The sequence below is a fragment of the Lissotriton vulgaris genome, chromosome 1_1 (assembly GCF_964263255.1).
Source record: "Lissotriton vulgaris chromosome 1_1, aLisVul1.2, whole genome shotgun sequence".
NCBI classification, from domain to species: domain Eukaryota; kingdom Metazoa; phylum Chordata; class Amphibia; order Caudata; family Salamandridae; genus Lissotriton; species Lissotriton vulgaris.
The window spans coordinates 485,413,103-485,428,364 of NC_141685.1; the positions used below are offsets into that span (position 1 = coordinate 485,413,103).

Consider the following 15,262-nt stretch of genomic DNA (forward strand, 5'->3'; position numbering starts at 1 on the left):
GATCTCACACCACCCATAACAGGATTTTAACAAATTCCTTTAGGTATGCATAGGCTGGCACTTCCACCTTCTAGGTGTACTCATTTCTTCTGAGTACAGCCCTTAGAGGCTGAATGTGTATTTCACAAACTAAATGCTACGAAAAGCATTCTTGAAAACTGCATACACAATCACTAACAACAATCCTACAGAACTTCTAAAATTCCCATCTTACTGCACTTTCACAAAAGAAAAATCTACTCACTGATTAAACTTATGAATTATGATGAACAATGATACCTCATGGTTTAAAATTCGAAATATCCAATGCCTAAATATATAGCCTTTGTTGAAAAATATATCACAAATGCGTCATCCTGTAAAGCGCTCCAACATATTTAACAATCTGTTCAGTACTATATAAAATCATGAATAACTAAAACATACTACTTCACTCACTTGCCCCACGGCCTCTATCTACTCTCCTAGAACCTTTGCCCATTGACCGCTCAACTTGGCCTCCACAAGATCCTATAATCCATGACAAAAGAAGTTCCAACCTCAACTTTAACCAATGAGTCATTGCATGGGTCATTTTGATCCCTCATCTAATATGATTAACTATCTGTAGAGCAGGAGTACTTCTAAAAAAAGGTTTCATGGCACTGTTAAATAAGAGTCTGGAGTACTCCAAGTGACATACACCTTTGTGGATGAAACAGAGGTCTTTAAGACTTTCCAAAAAAGTCTAAAGGAGGGATGGGGCAAAGAAGTAAGGAGAAAGAGCATGAAATGGAGAGAACCATAAAAAGGGAAGTTAGTGCTGCCCTTAATCAATTTTTGAAATGTTGGTGTGAACAGAAGGAGAGGTGAGGAGGGTCCCAGAGTCCGACTGGGAGTATAAGGATACAACTTGTTCAGTACAAAAGGAAAAGAACTGAAAATGTTAATGGACCACAGAAAGGACTTTGTACTTGATGCATATTGTTTAAATAAGCAAGTTCAATAAAGCAAGGTAAGGACAAGCACAACTAAAGTTAGTGGCACTCAGGGCTAAGTTTCATTTGGTTCCAAATAAGAAAGACATCAAGTACTCAGAGTGCAAGGATGGGAGCGAGCATACGTCCATGTGACACCAGACTAAACACTTGAAGCTTACAATGAAGAAGGGAAAATCTTCCTCAAGCAAAGCAGCTGAAAGGATTGACTGAAGAGGACTGCCAAGTTCTACGGGATTAAAGATATCTAAGCATCACAGAGGTCTCCAATGTGACGCACCATTTTCACAAGTCATAAGACCAGGTCCCCTTTCATGGGATCAGTAGCCATCCAATAACGGGCATCGACAAGCTAGTCTACTTTTGTGCATTAAGCGCAAGTCATCGGCTACCAATTCACTTACAGGATTCTTTCCTAGATAGCTAGAAAAAGGTGCCAATGACTTCACTCCAGCCTGAGATAAGCTTGGCATTGTTGGCGTACATGTAGGATCCAAAGCCATTAGAAGGGATGAATCGGTCAGTGGTTGTAGATAGCCAATGAAGCGTGGGTGGTGGTAAGGAGAAACCATCTACAATTTAGCAAATCAGAAGGCAGAGGGTAGAAGAAAAGAAAAAAAGTGACATTCAATGGATTGATAGCCATTAAGTTGACAGGACCCACACCAGGATAATGCAAAGTCAGCAATCCCAGTCACTTCAAGATGATCCCACAGAACGTAGTGATAGTCTGCATCAAATCCCGCTCATACAACAAGTATAAACAGGATAATGACACTGCCATTATTGGCCCCAGTCTAAGGTTTAGCTGGAAAAGTTTAAGAATACGTACAGGTCAGAGATCTACAGGGGACCCTGACGTAGGTCTAAGTACAGTGTAATACAAAATATCATTCAACTTAAGTCACTGTTGAGGAGTGCAACAGATGGCCAAAGAAGGTGTGAAACATCATCCACGAATCGCTTTGCCAATTTTAAAGACTTACTGCAACAAGACGTAGTTGATGGTGTAGAAAGTTATGGGGTAAGTGTGGCCAGGGATTGTAATGGCGGAGGCGCAATCTATTGTTTTAAATAGTGCTTTAAGAGCAGTGTGGAATGAGAAAATTGTGGATGAATAGTACTTCTTTTGGAAGCTACTGAAGAATCTTTTTAGTGTTGTAAGACTATTTTATTATATCAGCCTTCTCAGAAGGCAATATGATCTGTACCACTTGATGTCATTTATTGAATTTTTTTATCTTTAAAGTGATTAAAGAAACACTGAACCAAGGGTCTAGCTTGGGGTGACACATCTGTGTCTTCATCATAGGAAGCCTGGATGATTCTGACAGCGATGGGAAAATAAGAATCCAATGAAGAACCAGGAAGTGAAAAAGATGTAAAATTAAGTAAGAAGACGTTAAGAGAATAGAGTGCAAAGCTGCAACAATATCTTTCTTAACTTTCCTCACTGTGGCACTTCAACAGAGGATGCTGAAATTAACAGAATCTCGTACAGCGTGTGGCCATTAATTTAACTAATGAATAAGACAGACGCTAGATCCACCGTAGTCAGATCCGCCTCGGTTGCCGAACGACACGATGGACCTTGACTGAGATCGGGCCCGCGATTAAACAGAGAATTCACTTTCTATCGATCGCCGAATTAATCATGGCCGATCGTGAGCCACTGAGGAGTTCAAATTATATCTGGATACGAGAAATCAACTTGATTAATGGAAGCATGATTTGACCAAGATCGGACGCACGTTTAAACAGGAAATTCACTACTTACCGATCGCCGAATTAATTACGGCTGATCGTGAGCTACTGAGGAGTTCTGATTATATCTGAACACGAGAAATCAAGCTAAATAATGGAAGCAGGATTTGACACAGACTCGTCCGACTAGATTAATTGTTCCACGGGAAAAACACAACTGAATATACCTTCCTTGTGTCAGAGTTATCAAGGAACAATAGGCGTACGTCACTACCCTTCCCCGTCCTGAATAAGACCCGCTCGAGACCCACAATCAAGGCGTCAATAGGGTCGAAACATCGACGATAAATGCTAAAGGACTAGTCAATCGTGTCCAGTCTTTCCCTAGCTAACTATTGTGGCGTACTGGACAAAACAATTATTAAAACAAGAACTGGCCTTGAGAAGTCCTTCTTTTTCCTTCCCCCTTCCCTCAGTCGTGTATATAAATCACCATTTTTTTGTCACTTTTGCACAATACGTCACATTTCACTCAACACAATTGATGCGCCGTTTATTATAAAGTCGTTGTGTCATGTTCTATGCATTACTACAGGGTCTCTATAAAGAAGAAACAAAATCATGAATAAAAAATAATTTAATGATTAAAACATTTGCATGACCCTCTATGCTGGTTTGGTTTTGCACTTAATGATTTACTCTAAACGTCATAATAATTGATATAATTATGATAGAACATATGTTGCAGGATTTATGCATGTTTTGAACATATGTTGCAGGATTTATGCATGTTTTGAAGCGATCAGGTTCATACCCGACAGAACCATTGTCTATATTTAAACATTAATTTGGGAAGATAATGCCAGCATCTACGCTTTTATCAAGAGGAAAAACCAAACAATAGTTGAAATCTCTGTCTTCAGACCATGAGGAAGAGATAATTTCTCCCACTGACAACGAGTAGTGGGGGTGCAGGTACTGCTCTGTATGCTCCAGGTTTGAGAACATAGGTATTCCCGCCCCAGTGAGTTTTGTTAGCAGTCCAAATGCTAGAAAGAGAGCAAATATCTGCTTGGCCATTATCCATCTTTCAATACTGGTGGTGAAAGAAACAAGAAGGGAGCATAAGTGGCCAGTAGAAATCTGCCTGCGCAGCACCAACTGCAAGATCCAGTGAGCAATGAGTTAGGCTTTCCAGCACTGCTGGTCGTGAGTGATACATCATACCCTCAGAAGAGTACAGCATATACAGTTAACTTACAAGAGAGGAGTATAAAATAAAACCTAATTAGACCATATACACAGAACTTCAGGTTGCGTTTTGAGGGCTCACCAGATTGTCATGTCATTTTAACTCAAATATACCCTGGTGTGCGTAAAATGGGGAAAATTACGTCCCATCATTCACTGGCTCATCTTCCTTGCATGTTTCAAAATTAACCTACATGCTATCAGGTTCCCAAAATAATCTGCTCACTCTAATGTCTCTTCAGAGCCATGATCCAATAGAAACCATACTTAATCTGGTGCCACATCAAAATGTTACCCTAATACTCTGCACATCTTAAATTACAAGGGGATAACTAGGCCCAGATCAGGTATGCATGTGTTTTAGGGACTACTCAGGATCACTATATAATTTTATATGGTAAAGAAAAAATGATATGGATAGGCCATGTTGTTTTCGGTTTTAACTGTCAGGGACATTATGTGTGTTTGACGTCAATAGACTAAGGGGCCGATTACGATGTTAGGAAACTCTTCTTAATGAATCTGTCACTGACTCATTTTCAAACTAATCGGGTCCTTTAAGTCCAAACGACTGATTACTAGGCTTCCCAACATCGTTCGGTCAGACTCGCATTGACCTCAATGGGAGTCTGTGTTCCGAAGAACACAGTCTCCCATTGAAAAAATGCGTGTTCTACAATGTACATACATGCTGCAATCCCAGAAACACAGCCAGGCCTGCGGGTTGTGTCCTCCGTGCCCCCTGGCAGCATCTCAGCTGTCCGAGAGCTCCTGCCCAGCACCGAAATCCCCACCTCTCCTCACCTCCATTCCCCTAGGCAGAGCCATGTGGCCCCAGAGCATCTTCCTGTCGCCTCTTGTCCTCCTTGCTGTCCTGGAGCAGGGTCCAGTCCCGAGACCCCTGGAAGAGGTCTAACAGTGCCATGAAAAGTGTGTGCAGCCAGCTGTGTCCTTTGTGACTGTTCTCCCAGCCCTCACCCTCCCCGAAACCAAAAGTGAAGCGGTCAGGAGTTCAACGTGGAAGAAGTAAACAGAAAACCGGGGAGGGTGATGGTGGGTGGGGACAGAAGGGAGCGGAGCGGCCCGGATGGGAGAATTTAACGAACCAGAAAGTAAAGTTATTCTCACCCACTTGCACACATTTCAACTCGCCTTCAGTTTAACACCATCGATGCTCATGGTATTCTGCTGCTGTGCTGCAGAATTGAAAATCCCATTGTTCATGACGAGCTGGGCTCGTCATCAGTGTTTGAGGAGGCTACACCATGACGAGCCCAGCTCGTCATCAGCCTCGAAGGGGTTAAGATTGAAATCGCGTCCACCCTCCCCGTTGTGCGTTGCGTTCGATTACTAGAGGTTTGTATAGCGCTCTAGTAACGTTAATGGAGCTTCGAGGCGCCGCCGGGTTCATGCAAACAGTTTCTCTTAGCCTTAAAGTGGGCCACCTGCCATGAATTACTTTCTCTACAATGACTAACTCACACGCATTAACTTCAATAAGCTCACTGGCCACCATCTTTGGAGCACTTTGAAACCATAATGCAAAAGGAGATGGGAAGGGGTGGGATGGAGGGGAGAAAACACTTCAGAATGTGTGCTGGTGAGCATGTGGTCACTAGAAAACGACGTTATAATGTCTCCATTAAAAGATGAAAGCACTTTTAAAGATATCCAACAATCACCGATGACTTAGAACTCCTTGAATCTCTGCTGTCCTTTGCACATTTGAAAAGCAACGAATGTCCTCAAGAGCGGGCCTGGGCGTGCCAGAGGGTGTGGTGGTCTCACGCCAAATTACAACCTGCTGGAGGCTGCGGGTCCTTTCATCTTGCTTCTGTGAATAAAGGTTATTTGTTTAAGGGCACGCAACTGTGTCTAACCTCATTAAACTCATCAGAGACTGTGTTAACGGATTACATGTGGCAAATTTGCATAGAGATTGAGCCGAAGCCGGACGAATTGCGGTGTTATATCTGATGCTGTAAATCGAGTCCGCAGGTAATCAGCTGTAGAAGATAAGAAACAGGAACTGTATTTAATGGAGCCCAGAAGAAGGGAGCGATCGGTTTCAATTTATCCCAGAGCGAGCCAGGCGCTTAGCTGCCTGTCCGCATTCTGCACTGGCAGTGCAGAGGTCAGGGGTCAGAGGAGGTAAAACCCTTGATCAAGGTGTTCGTTCTGTTGCGATTATTTCAGGGGAAAACCCACTGGTGCGGAAAACCATTCTTTCCTTTACTGACCAAAATCAAAAGTTCAATCAGGAGAATGTTATGGGGGCTGGGAGGGGAAAAAAGAAAAAGAAAAAGAGAAGGAGAGAAAGAAATGAAGATAATAGAACGAACAAGAGAAAAAAATATAGAAAACGAAAAAAGAGAAAAAAGGAAATTTAGAGGCAAAGAAAGTGATAGAACAATAGGAAGTGAAGGAAAGAAAGCAAAAGGAAGAGGGGAACAGAGAGAGGTAAACCCAAAAACAACGGAAAAAGAACGATAATAGAAATTACAAAAGCAGACGTTAAGTTACATGAGGCAAAAGTGACTATTGTGAGCAAACAAAATACAAGAGGTAGCAAAAGGTAACGGGAGGGCACGTTCACAGTGTGCCCCAGCCACCTCGGGTCTCCCAGGATGGTGAGGGGGGGAAAATCAGTGATGAGGCTGGTGCTAAGGGTGCAGACACAAGCACCCCGTGCGGGGGCGGCACAGAGGCCGATGCCCCATCCCGGCACGGGACTCCCAGCGGGTTCTGCTCACCTCCTATCCCGGCTGGCGCTGGGGAGGCTCCGGGATCCCCTTGCTCCCTCCTGGGATGCCCGGTCCCTGCAGGTCTGCCTCAGCCCGGGTGCCCCGCGGTCAGAGTCTGGGAGCTGCCTGCAGCCGGTCCCGGGGCTGTGGGTGTGCTGCGCCTGCCTGTCCCAGGGGCGGGGTATCTCTGAGCAGAATGGTGCGGGCTTTGGGCTGCGGGGCACTTGCAGAGCACGTGACTGTCCCACAAGCTTCACCTCAGCTTCCCTCTTGTCCCGGTCTGCGCATCATTGCCGGCCGTGTGTGCGGCTTACAAACAAGCACAAATCAGGGTCAGTAACACTGCAGCTTTCCATACCCCTAACAAGTCCAGACACCGACACGGGGTGATGGTATTTTTATGTATTTAATGCGTTTTTATATAGCGCGGACTGTACCCGAAGGAGTCGGAGCGCTTCACAATAGGAACAGTAATGATACATGAAAAGATTACGAGTGAACAAATTACAAAAGCAGACGTGAAGTTACATGAGGCAAAAGTGACAATTGTGAGCAAACAAAATACAAGAGGTAGCAAAAGGTACATTACAGGAGGAATAGACTGGGACCTCGGTGAGAGGGAGGGTGTAACGCCCACCACTAGAAAAGGGGCGGAGCTTAAAAAAAAAGAGAAAAACACCCCCAAATCTGCTCAAGACGGGGCCTGAACTGAGTGACGCCCCTCTCCTCCAATGGCTGGCCAGCATTTACGAGGCCAGCCAATGGAGAAGAGGGGCGGGTTCAAGCCCCCATACTGCAAAACATAAAGTCTCGTACTCCGCCCACTGCGTGGGACGCTAGTCCGAGACCTATAAAGGGGTGGTTGGGGAAAACCTTGCACCCTCTGGCAGCCACATTGTGCATGGTTGGGAAGAGGGGTTCCTTGGTTATCTCCACGGGCCCAATTCATATTCCTCCATGTGAAGGGAGGCCCTTAACGGGCCCCCAAAGACAGATTCAGGCAGCTGTTTCGTGTCGGGCAGACCGAATCAGAACGGCTGTCTGAGTCGGTCATCGTAATCGCTCGTCCGGAAACCGTGTCCATAGAGCTGTACGAATCGGCTCTATAAGACAGGCTGTCCAAATGCCTTTCGGAAAAGATTCGGACTGCTCGAACGGCGTCCCGGTATCATAAATCGATTGTTGGGAAGTGTGTACAATTCATTCGGAAACAAGGGTTCAGAATCTGATTCTGCAAAACCGAATCCCATTTTGACCCTTTCCGAACGACATTGTAAATTCTTGGAGCTATATTCCATTTGCATTCCGATAAGTCAATTGAAATAACACAGCTAATAAATTATCAGCAAACAGAAAACATGATTAATCAGGGCTCGACAAATCCGAAAAATTGTACTAGTCCTGCTGGTCTAGTACCATGGAAAATCCCCTCGACCTGACTGCAACCCACTTGACCTCCGTCTCTGAAAACGGAGCAAAAGTGACAAGATAACAAGATTTAAAGGCATCTTTATTGCTCATTACCTTCATGAGCAATAAAAATGCCTTTAAATCATGTTATCTTGTCACTTTTGCTCTGTTTTTAAAGACAGAGGACAAAAGTTAGTTTGACTTCCTACTCGCCAGAAAGGGCGAGTAGGACCTAAAAATAGCTCGTCCTCATCCATTCTCCCTCGCAAATGCGAGCGGGCGAGTGGATTTGTCGAGCCCTGTTAATAAGGGCTGCGTTCCTTCAACAAGGAGATATCTAGTTATCCAATACTGGTCCCACATAAAGATCGCATTACTACGTCTCCTAGAGTGCCAAATAATAGCGCACACCTTCTCAGGCACCGACTGCAAGATGTCCAGGTAAGAAAATGAAGGAATAAATAAAGCTAGTGTCACGTGTCAAGTCTAGGACTCAGAACTGTAGGATTAGGGGTGAACCATTGGGTTTTTCATGAAGCCCTCACCCACCTACCTGGTTGGTGGCATGCTTTATAATCGGGCCTACCCAGTGACACCGAATGTGTCCCAGGTGTGCTGCGACACCAGATTACAGCAATTATATTTTAATAACCGGGCCTCTGTTAGTGTTTAAAACAAGGCTGGTGGATGTAATGGGAGTACAAGTTAAGACCTCCTACATCCAAGTGTGGTCTACACTTGGATGTAGGCGATCTTAACTTGTACTCCCATTACATCCACCAGCCTCGTTTTAAAAGCTAACAGAGGCCCGGTTATTAACATATAATTTACCCTTGGGTACTGGGACCACTGTATAGCATTTTAATCTTCACTTTTCACGTCACGTCACCACACTGCACACTCAGTTACATACCTGCTCCGCTGTAATCAAAGCGTCGAAGCACACCCGGGACACATTCAGTGTCACTGGGTGGGCCCGATGATGAAGCATGCCACCAACCAGGTTGGTGGGTGCGGGCTTCATGAAGAAACCTAATGGTTCACCCCTAATCATACAGTTCTGAGTCCTGTAAATGTTCACAATAGGCTAGTCCTTTTTGATTACATATAAATACCTGGGGATACGGACTAGCTACCTAGTCCGCACTCTCTTCCTTGATACACGACGTGTCAAGTCTCCCACACCTTAAGTCGGGTAAGTTCTACATTTATCTATTTTCTGGAGTAACAATATTTTCTGAGTTGATGTGGGGATAACTGTCCGTTTAGCGTAAAGTATATTTTCTTTGGCAATATTTCATGGTGGTAAGGTTTTAGAACTTGGAGCTTATTTTGGGCATTTTATCTACGCCACCAATACCTTTTTCTTCTGCGTGCATACGGGTCATCAAACAAGTACCTCCTAAGTGTGATCCATACAAATTAGTACTAACGGGTGACTCGAGCCCCCCCTTGCTCTCTATGAACTCCCACCTAACCTCATGCATCTCCCAGCTAACCTTGTTCTCGAGAGTGTCAGACACCCAGAATGTGCTTTCACCCTGTCCCCAGTGAAGGGTTCTTGTACTCGATGACAGGTCGGAAAACAGCCGTGGACAGGTCGCTTATACGCACCGTGATTATCCTTCTGGCCGATGCTGTGGGTCCTGATGAGAGAGGAGAGTCGACGTATGTCCCCCTTGAACACGCACTCGTGCACCGGGAAGGCGAGGCCACCCTCGCTGGCGCCGCTAGGGCTAAGCGGCCGCCCCGTGGGGGCAGAGGGTGAGCGGACTAGTTTGTGGTTGCTGAACATTTTGCCACGCGCTTTGCCGCTACTGCGGGTAAAGCCAACCGTGGCCTCCTCGTCGGGCTCCAATAGGTCCTCATCTTTGCTGGGTTTCTGATCCCTGCGCAGGGAGCGGATTTTCTCCCCGGTCATGATCTCCCCTGCTGGAGAAGCTGGCTGCGGGCCCGCTGGAAGACTCAAGCACAGTGCATGGTAGTGCAGGTGTTGCTGCCGCTGATAACGGAAGGCAGAGGACAACAGTTAAAGGACTGTCAGGACTGACTCTGGAGCATCCCTGAGGGCCCTCCGCTCAAACAGATGGGGCACGGCCATAATCCGCCGATCGTATCGCGAGAACCCCGGCAGCGCTGACAGGCCTCCGTAGAACTAGACCGCATCACATTTCCGTTTTCTAGGCAGCCGTCTTGCGGGTGATATTTCCTTACCCTATCACAGAGCACGTCGGGGCCCTGCCCCCAGATAAAACAAACTATCCTTTCGTTTATCAAGGCGGCCATTTTGGACTAGTAGGTTTTAAGTTGAACTGTATCGTGAGATAAAAAGAATCCTAAACTTATTCTCGCAGGTCTTGTGGCTTAGTGGACTAATGCACCCACTGCTGGATCCTGAATTCGACCTGAAATCACAGGTTTAATTCCCGGCGGGGCTATTTATCCTTTCTGAGATTCGTAATGAGAAGTCACAGGTTTAATTCCCGGCGGGTCTATTCATCCTTTCTGAGATTCGTAATGTGATTGTCGTTGGAAAGCATTAAACGCGTTATTCAGCGCCTGGTTGCCCCTTCATGGGCGAACACGGATATGTCTTTCTTCAACAGAGTTAAGCAATATTTATTTTCGGAGTTCGCAGATATTTTTCTAGTTAAACGAAATATACTATTATGTTCGACTTTTTATGTGTATTGGATTTTATTTTGTAATCTATAAAGAATTCGCAAAAAATCACTTGCTGTGCCATATCAGGGAAGACAGACTTTCAATTTGCTTTATGTCTGACTTTTTTATTTGTTCAAAGTTTTTGATATTTTAACATTTGTGTTGTGCTAATATTAGGGTGACCATATTTTGAGAACCAAAAACCGGACACACCAGAAAGTAAAAGTAGAACTAAAGCCGTTAGTCTTACTTCTGTATCTGGCCTGTCCTGGTTTCGCATAGCCTTCTAAATATGTGTGTATGTACATGCATATACGTTTTAAAGCATGTAGGCTATGAAACGTATGTGCATGCACACGTGCACACACGTACACGTGCATACAGTTACAAGGCTACATTTACTTAACATACTCCTTGGCTTGACCTCAACCCTTTGTCCTGCCTTTCCTCGCCACCCTGTCTCCCCTCTACTGGGAGCATGCAGCTGACCTGTTCTTGTGATGCATAACGGAAACAGAATAACTTGTTTATGTTTTTTCATTCTTCTGAAGCGCGTGTAAGGAGAGCATACCTTCCAATTGCAATTACCTGACCTTTCTCTTAAAAACCAGGACATTTATTCAAATTAAAGAAATGTGTCAGGAAACCAGGACAGTCCACTGAAAACCGGTACTGTCCGGGGATAACCCCGACGTCTGGTCACCCTAGCTAATATGTGACTTTTTTGAACATCATCTGCAACACTTTTACATTGAGTGTCACTTTAGCGCACCATGTGTAAACCGCGTATAGCCAGTTCTGGAAATAGGGAAGATTTACTTCAGGAAATCCTCAATTTTAGTGAGGGAGGGGTTGTGGTATATAGGGGTAGCATACATGACATTAACCCCATTGGTTTGCCAGTATGTGTATATATAGATTTTATGCCACTGAAAAAAACAAAAGTTTGCCAGGACATTATAGTAAGGCTCAGATTTCACTTGTACAAAACCATTAAAGTTCAGCAGTTATAGTTGCCTGAGCTAACTATAACTTATGCCCCCGCAATGAATTGCATATGACCTCACATATTACATCACTCATGACATAGTCAATGACATCTCAAATGACATCACTGATGACATCATTAAGTTAGTGTAAGTGTTTTCTAAGAGTTTATGAGTTTTACACATATGCTAACCTACTTACAAAAGTTAGATTAGTTAACAAGGTGAACTAGTAATGAGTGATACTATTTCTAACATATGTAATCCGAGTAGCTGTGTGACTGTCTGTATCAGTGTGTGAGTGGGTGTCTGAGTGTCTGTATGAGTGTGTGAGTTTGTGTGTGAGTGGTGTATGGGTGAGTGAGTGGGTTTCTGATTGGCTGTGTGGGTTTGTAAGTGGTTGTGTGAGTGTTGTATGAGTGTGTGAGTGGTTTTGTAAGTAGTTGTAGGTGAGTGGGTGGTTGTACAGATGTGTGAGTGGTTGTGGGGGGTGTGTGAATGGTTGTATGGGTTTATAAGTTGGTGTGTGAGTAGTATGGGTGTGTGAGTAATTGTATGGATGTGTAAGTGGGTGTGTGAGGTTATATAGGTGTGTGATTGGGGGCACGAGTGGTTGTGTAGGTATATGAGTGGGTGTCCGAGTGGTTGTGTTGGTGTGTGCATGCATGCATGCATGAGTAGTTGTATGGGTTTTTAAGTGGGTGTGTGAATGGTTTTATTGGTGAGTGATTGGTGGTGTAAGTATAGCTATAGGTGAGTGAGTGGGTGGGTGTCTAAGTGCCTGTATGGATGAGTGAGTGGGTGAGGCTGTGTCTGTATGGGTGAGTGAGTGCCTATCTGAGAGCCTGTATGGATAAGGGACTGTAGGGGCAAATGAGTGGTTGTGTGGGTGAGTGAGTGGGCGCATGAGTGACTCTATGGATGAGTGAGCGGGTGTGTGAGTAGCCGTATGGGGCTGCAAATGGGTATGTGGACATAAGAGTGGGTGTATGAGAGACTGCATGGTGTGTGAGGAGGTTTGGAGGGGGTTTGTCTGATGTGATCAGGGATATCATCAGTGGCGTCATTTGAAATGTCATCAGTGATGTCATTGACCATGTCATGAATGATGTAATATGTGAGGTCATAAGCAGTGCATTGTGGAGGCGCAAGTTATAGTTAGCTCAGGTAACTATAACTGTTAAATTTCAATGGTTTTGTGCAAGTGAAATCTGAGCCTAACTATAACGTTGCTGTAACCTTTAGTTTGTTCAGTGAATTTAAATTTAAAAGAAATAATGTTTCCTAACTATAATGTTTCTATAGCTTTTGTTTTTTCAGTGAATTTCTAAGTTTTTAAAATGTTTTAATTCTAACTGTTACCTGTCACCTTTGAGAGTGGGTGTGTTAGTAGCTGTGTGGGTCTGTGAGTGCTTGTGTGTGTGTGAGTGTCTGTGTAAGTGTGTGAGTGGGTGTATAAGTGCCTTGGTATCTGTGAGTGCCTGTGTGGGTCTGTGAGTAGGACTCACCTGGAGCCTTGTTTCTGCCACTTGTGCTGCCACCGCCAACAGAGTCACTTGGGCATTCCTGAACGTCCCAGCTGCGAGCGAGGACGCCAGCCAGGGACTACAAGCCCCAGCAGACCTAGCACCCCACACCGGTTTTCGAGCGCCGGGAGGCGCTGAAGAAGAGAGCAGGGCTCCCACAACGCGGGAGCCAAACTCACCTGGAGCCTTGTTTCCGTCACTTCTGCTGCCACCGCCAACAGAGTCACTTGGGCATTCCTGAAGGTTCCGGCCACGAGCGAGGACGCCGGCCAGGGACTACAAGCCCCAGCAGACCTAGCGCAGCATGCCAGTTTTCAAGCGCCGGGAGGCGCTTAAGAAGAGAGCTCTCGTCAGAGCCAGGAGGAGGCTGGGCTGGGCTTTCCCCCAGAGATCTGGATCTTTTGTTGGACATCGACTTGATAACTTGTGTGGGAAGGTACTGTGAATCTGCCTGTGTTTAATTATATACAATTGTGCATCTGTAGGTTCCCTCTTTTGGCAAATAGTTCCTGTATTCCAATATGGATAAGAGAAAGGGTGTTGTGGGTACCCTAGACGCATTTCTAGTTAGAGCAGAGTCACTACTGACGCACAAAATAGAATTAACTGTGCAGCGTCTTTCCCTAGACCCATCTACTCTCCAGAGACGATTATCACTGGACAATGGGGGAGACTTTGAACATATATCCCGCCCATAACTCCTACAAATGGACTACCCACTGCTTCTGTGCCAGACTCAAACCCACCAGCACCTGTTTCACTAGAAGTATCACATAGAGCTACCAGGACACGGACTCTAGCCAACCAAGAAGCGAGGAAGGTGGCAGAACCACCAGTGAAATGGGAACAGGGGGTTGGGCACAAAAGTCAAAGAATGCCAAGGGATCCCATATGTTAAATCATGCTAATAATGTAAAAGCTGTTTTACCGAGAAGTAATTCTATTGGTACTCAAACTGACGTGATTTTACTACCCTCTGTTCCCTCTGTACCTAGGAATATTAATAATGTGGATGTTATGCCTGAAACCTTAGCCACTGAGGACTTCGCTGTATTAGGTTTAGGGTTAGCCCCTGTCCACGATATAGTCGAAAAGAACTTGGCCCTTTTATGGGGTAAACTGGACCAAGTGGATATTGCTATAAAAAATGTAAGTAGTGAAATACTAGGTAAACAATTGAATGAGGCAGAAAGAAAAGAAATGAGAGCAACAGTGGATAGGACTCTATCTGTAGCTCCAGATGGGAAAACCAAAGATAACCATATGTTAAACTCTACTAATACTGGTACGGAAGGCAGATTGCAAGATGTTTTTAAGTGGATGGAATGGGTAGGTGCACAAAATAATGCTGACCTTTTAGCCTTAGGAATTGTACCAAGACCCTCAAATATTGATAGAAGAGTTGATCTGACTGGGAAGCATTTGAAACCTAATGAAGATGTCTTGAGCTTACCCCCAGCCTCATGACCTTATGTTTTAATCTTGGTTGATGTTTCGGACCTTAGGGAGGAGCAGAGAGAGACGTGGGTTGACTTGCGTAACAAAGGTACAGATTGGTTAAAAAAATATAAAAGATTCCACCCATCTAATATAAAGGAGATTTTAATGGTTCGTAGAGTGGGATGGGTGGGACAATCATCTAAGGGTATAATTAGTGACTGTATTATAACACATTTTTGTAGGCCACCGATGGTTCGCTCTTTATTAAATTGTTGTGAGTCAACCTATAGCTTAAAATACTAGTATCTGTGCACTCCCCTTGGGATATTTCCATAAACCGCTGTAACGACCGGATTTTCGGACCAGATAGAATCAGCTCACGAAGACACCACCAACCCAGCCGAAACGTAACCACCTCCCTCCTCAGGACCTACTTACTAAGGCACCTGGGTACCTACCTAAGGATGGGGAATTAGCAATATACAAGCTTAGATCTTCTAAAACACCACACTCATACCTTATAGTCTCGCGGCAACATAGGACCAGACTAGACTACCCTG

The 15,262-nt window shown here is 44.8% G+C and overlaps 1 protein-coding gene across 1 annotated transcript in view; it reads right to left on the reverse strand.

Moving 5' to 3' along the window:
- Positions 1-10,303, reverse strand: part of ANKRD13C (ankyrin repeat domain 13C) — a 459,935-nt gene extending 449,632 nt beyond the window's left edge. The window contains exon 1 of the mRNA XM_086953854.1: positions 9,701-10,303. Within this exon, the coding sequence (XP_086809980.1) occupies positions 9,701-10,007 (307 nt within the window). The 5' untranslated portion in view covers positions 10,008-10,303. The remainder of the gene's footprint in view (positions 1-9,700) is intronic.
- Positions 10,304-15,262: the final 4,959 nt, after the last annotated feature.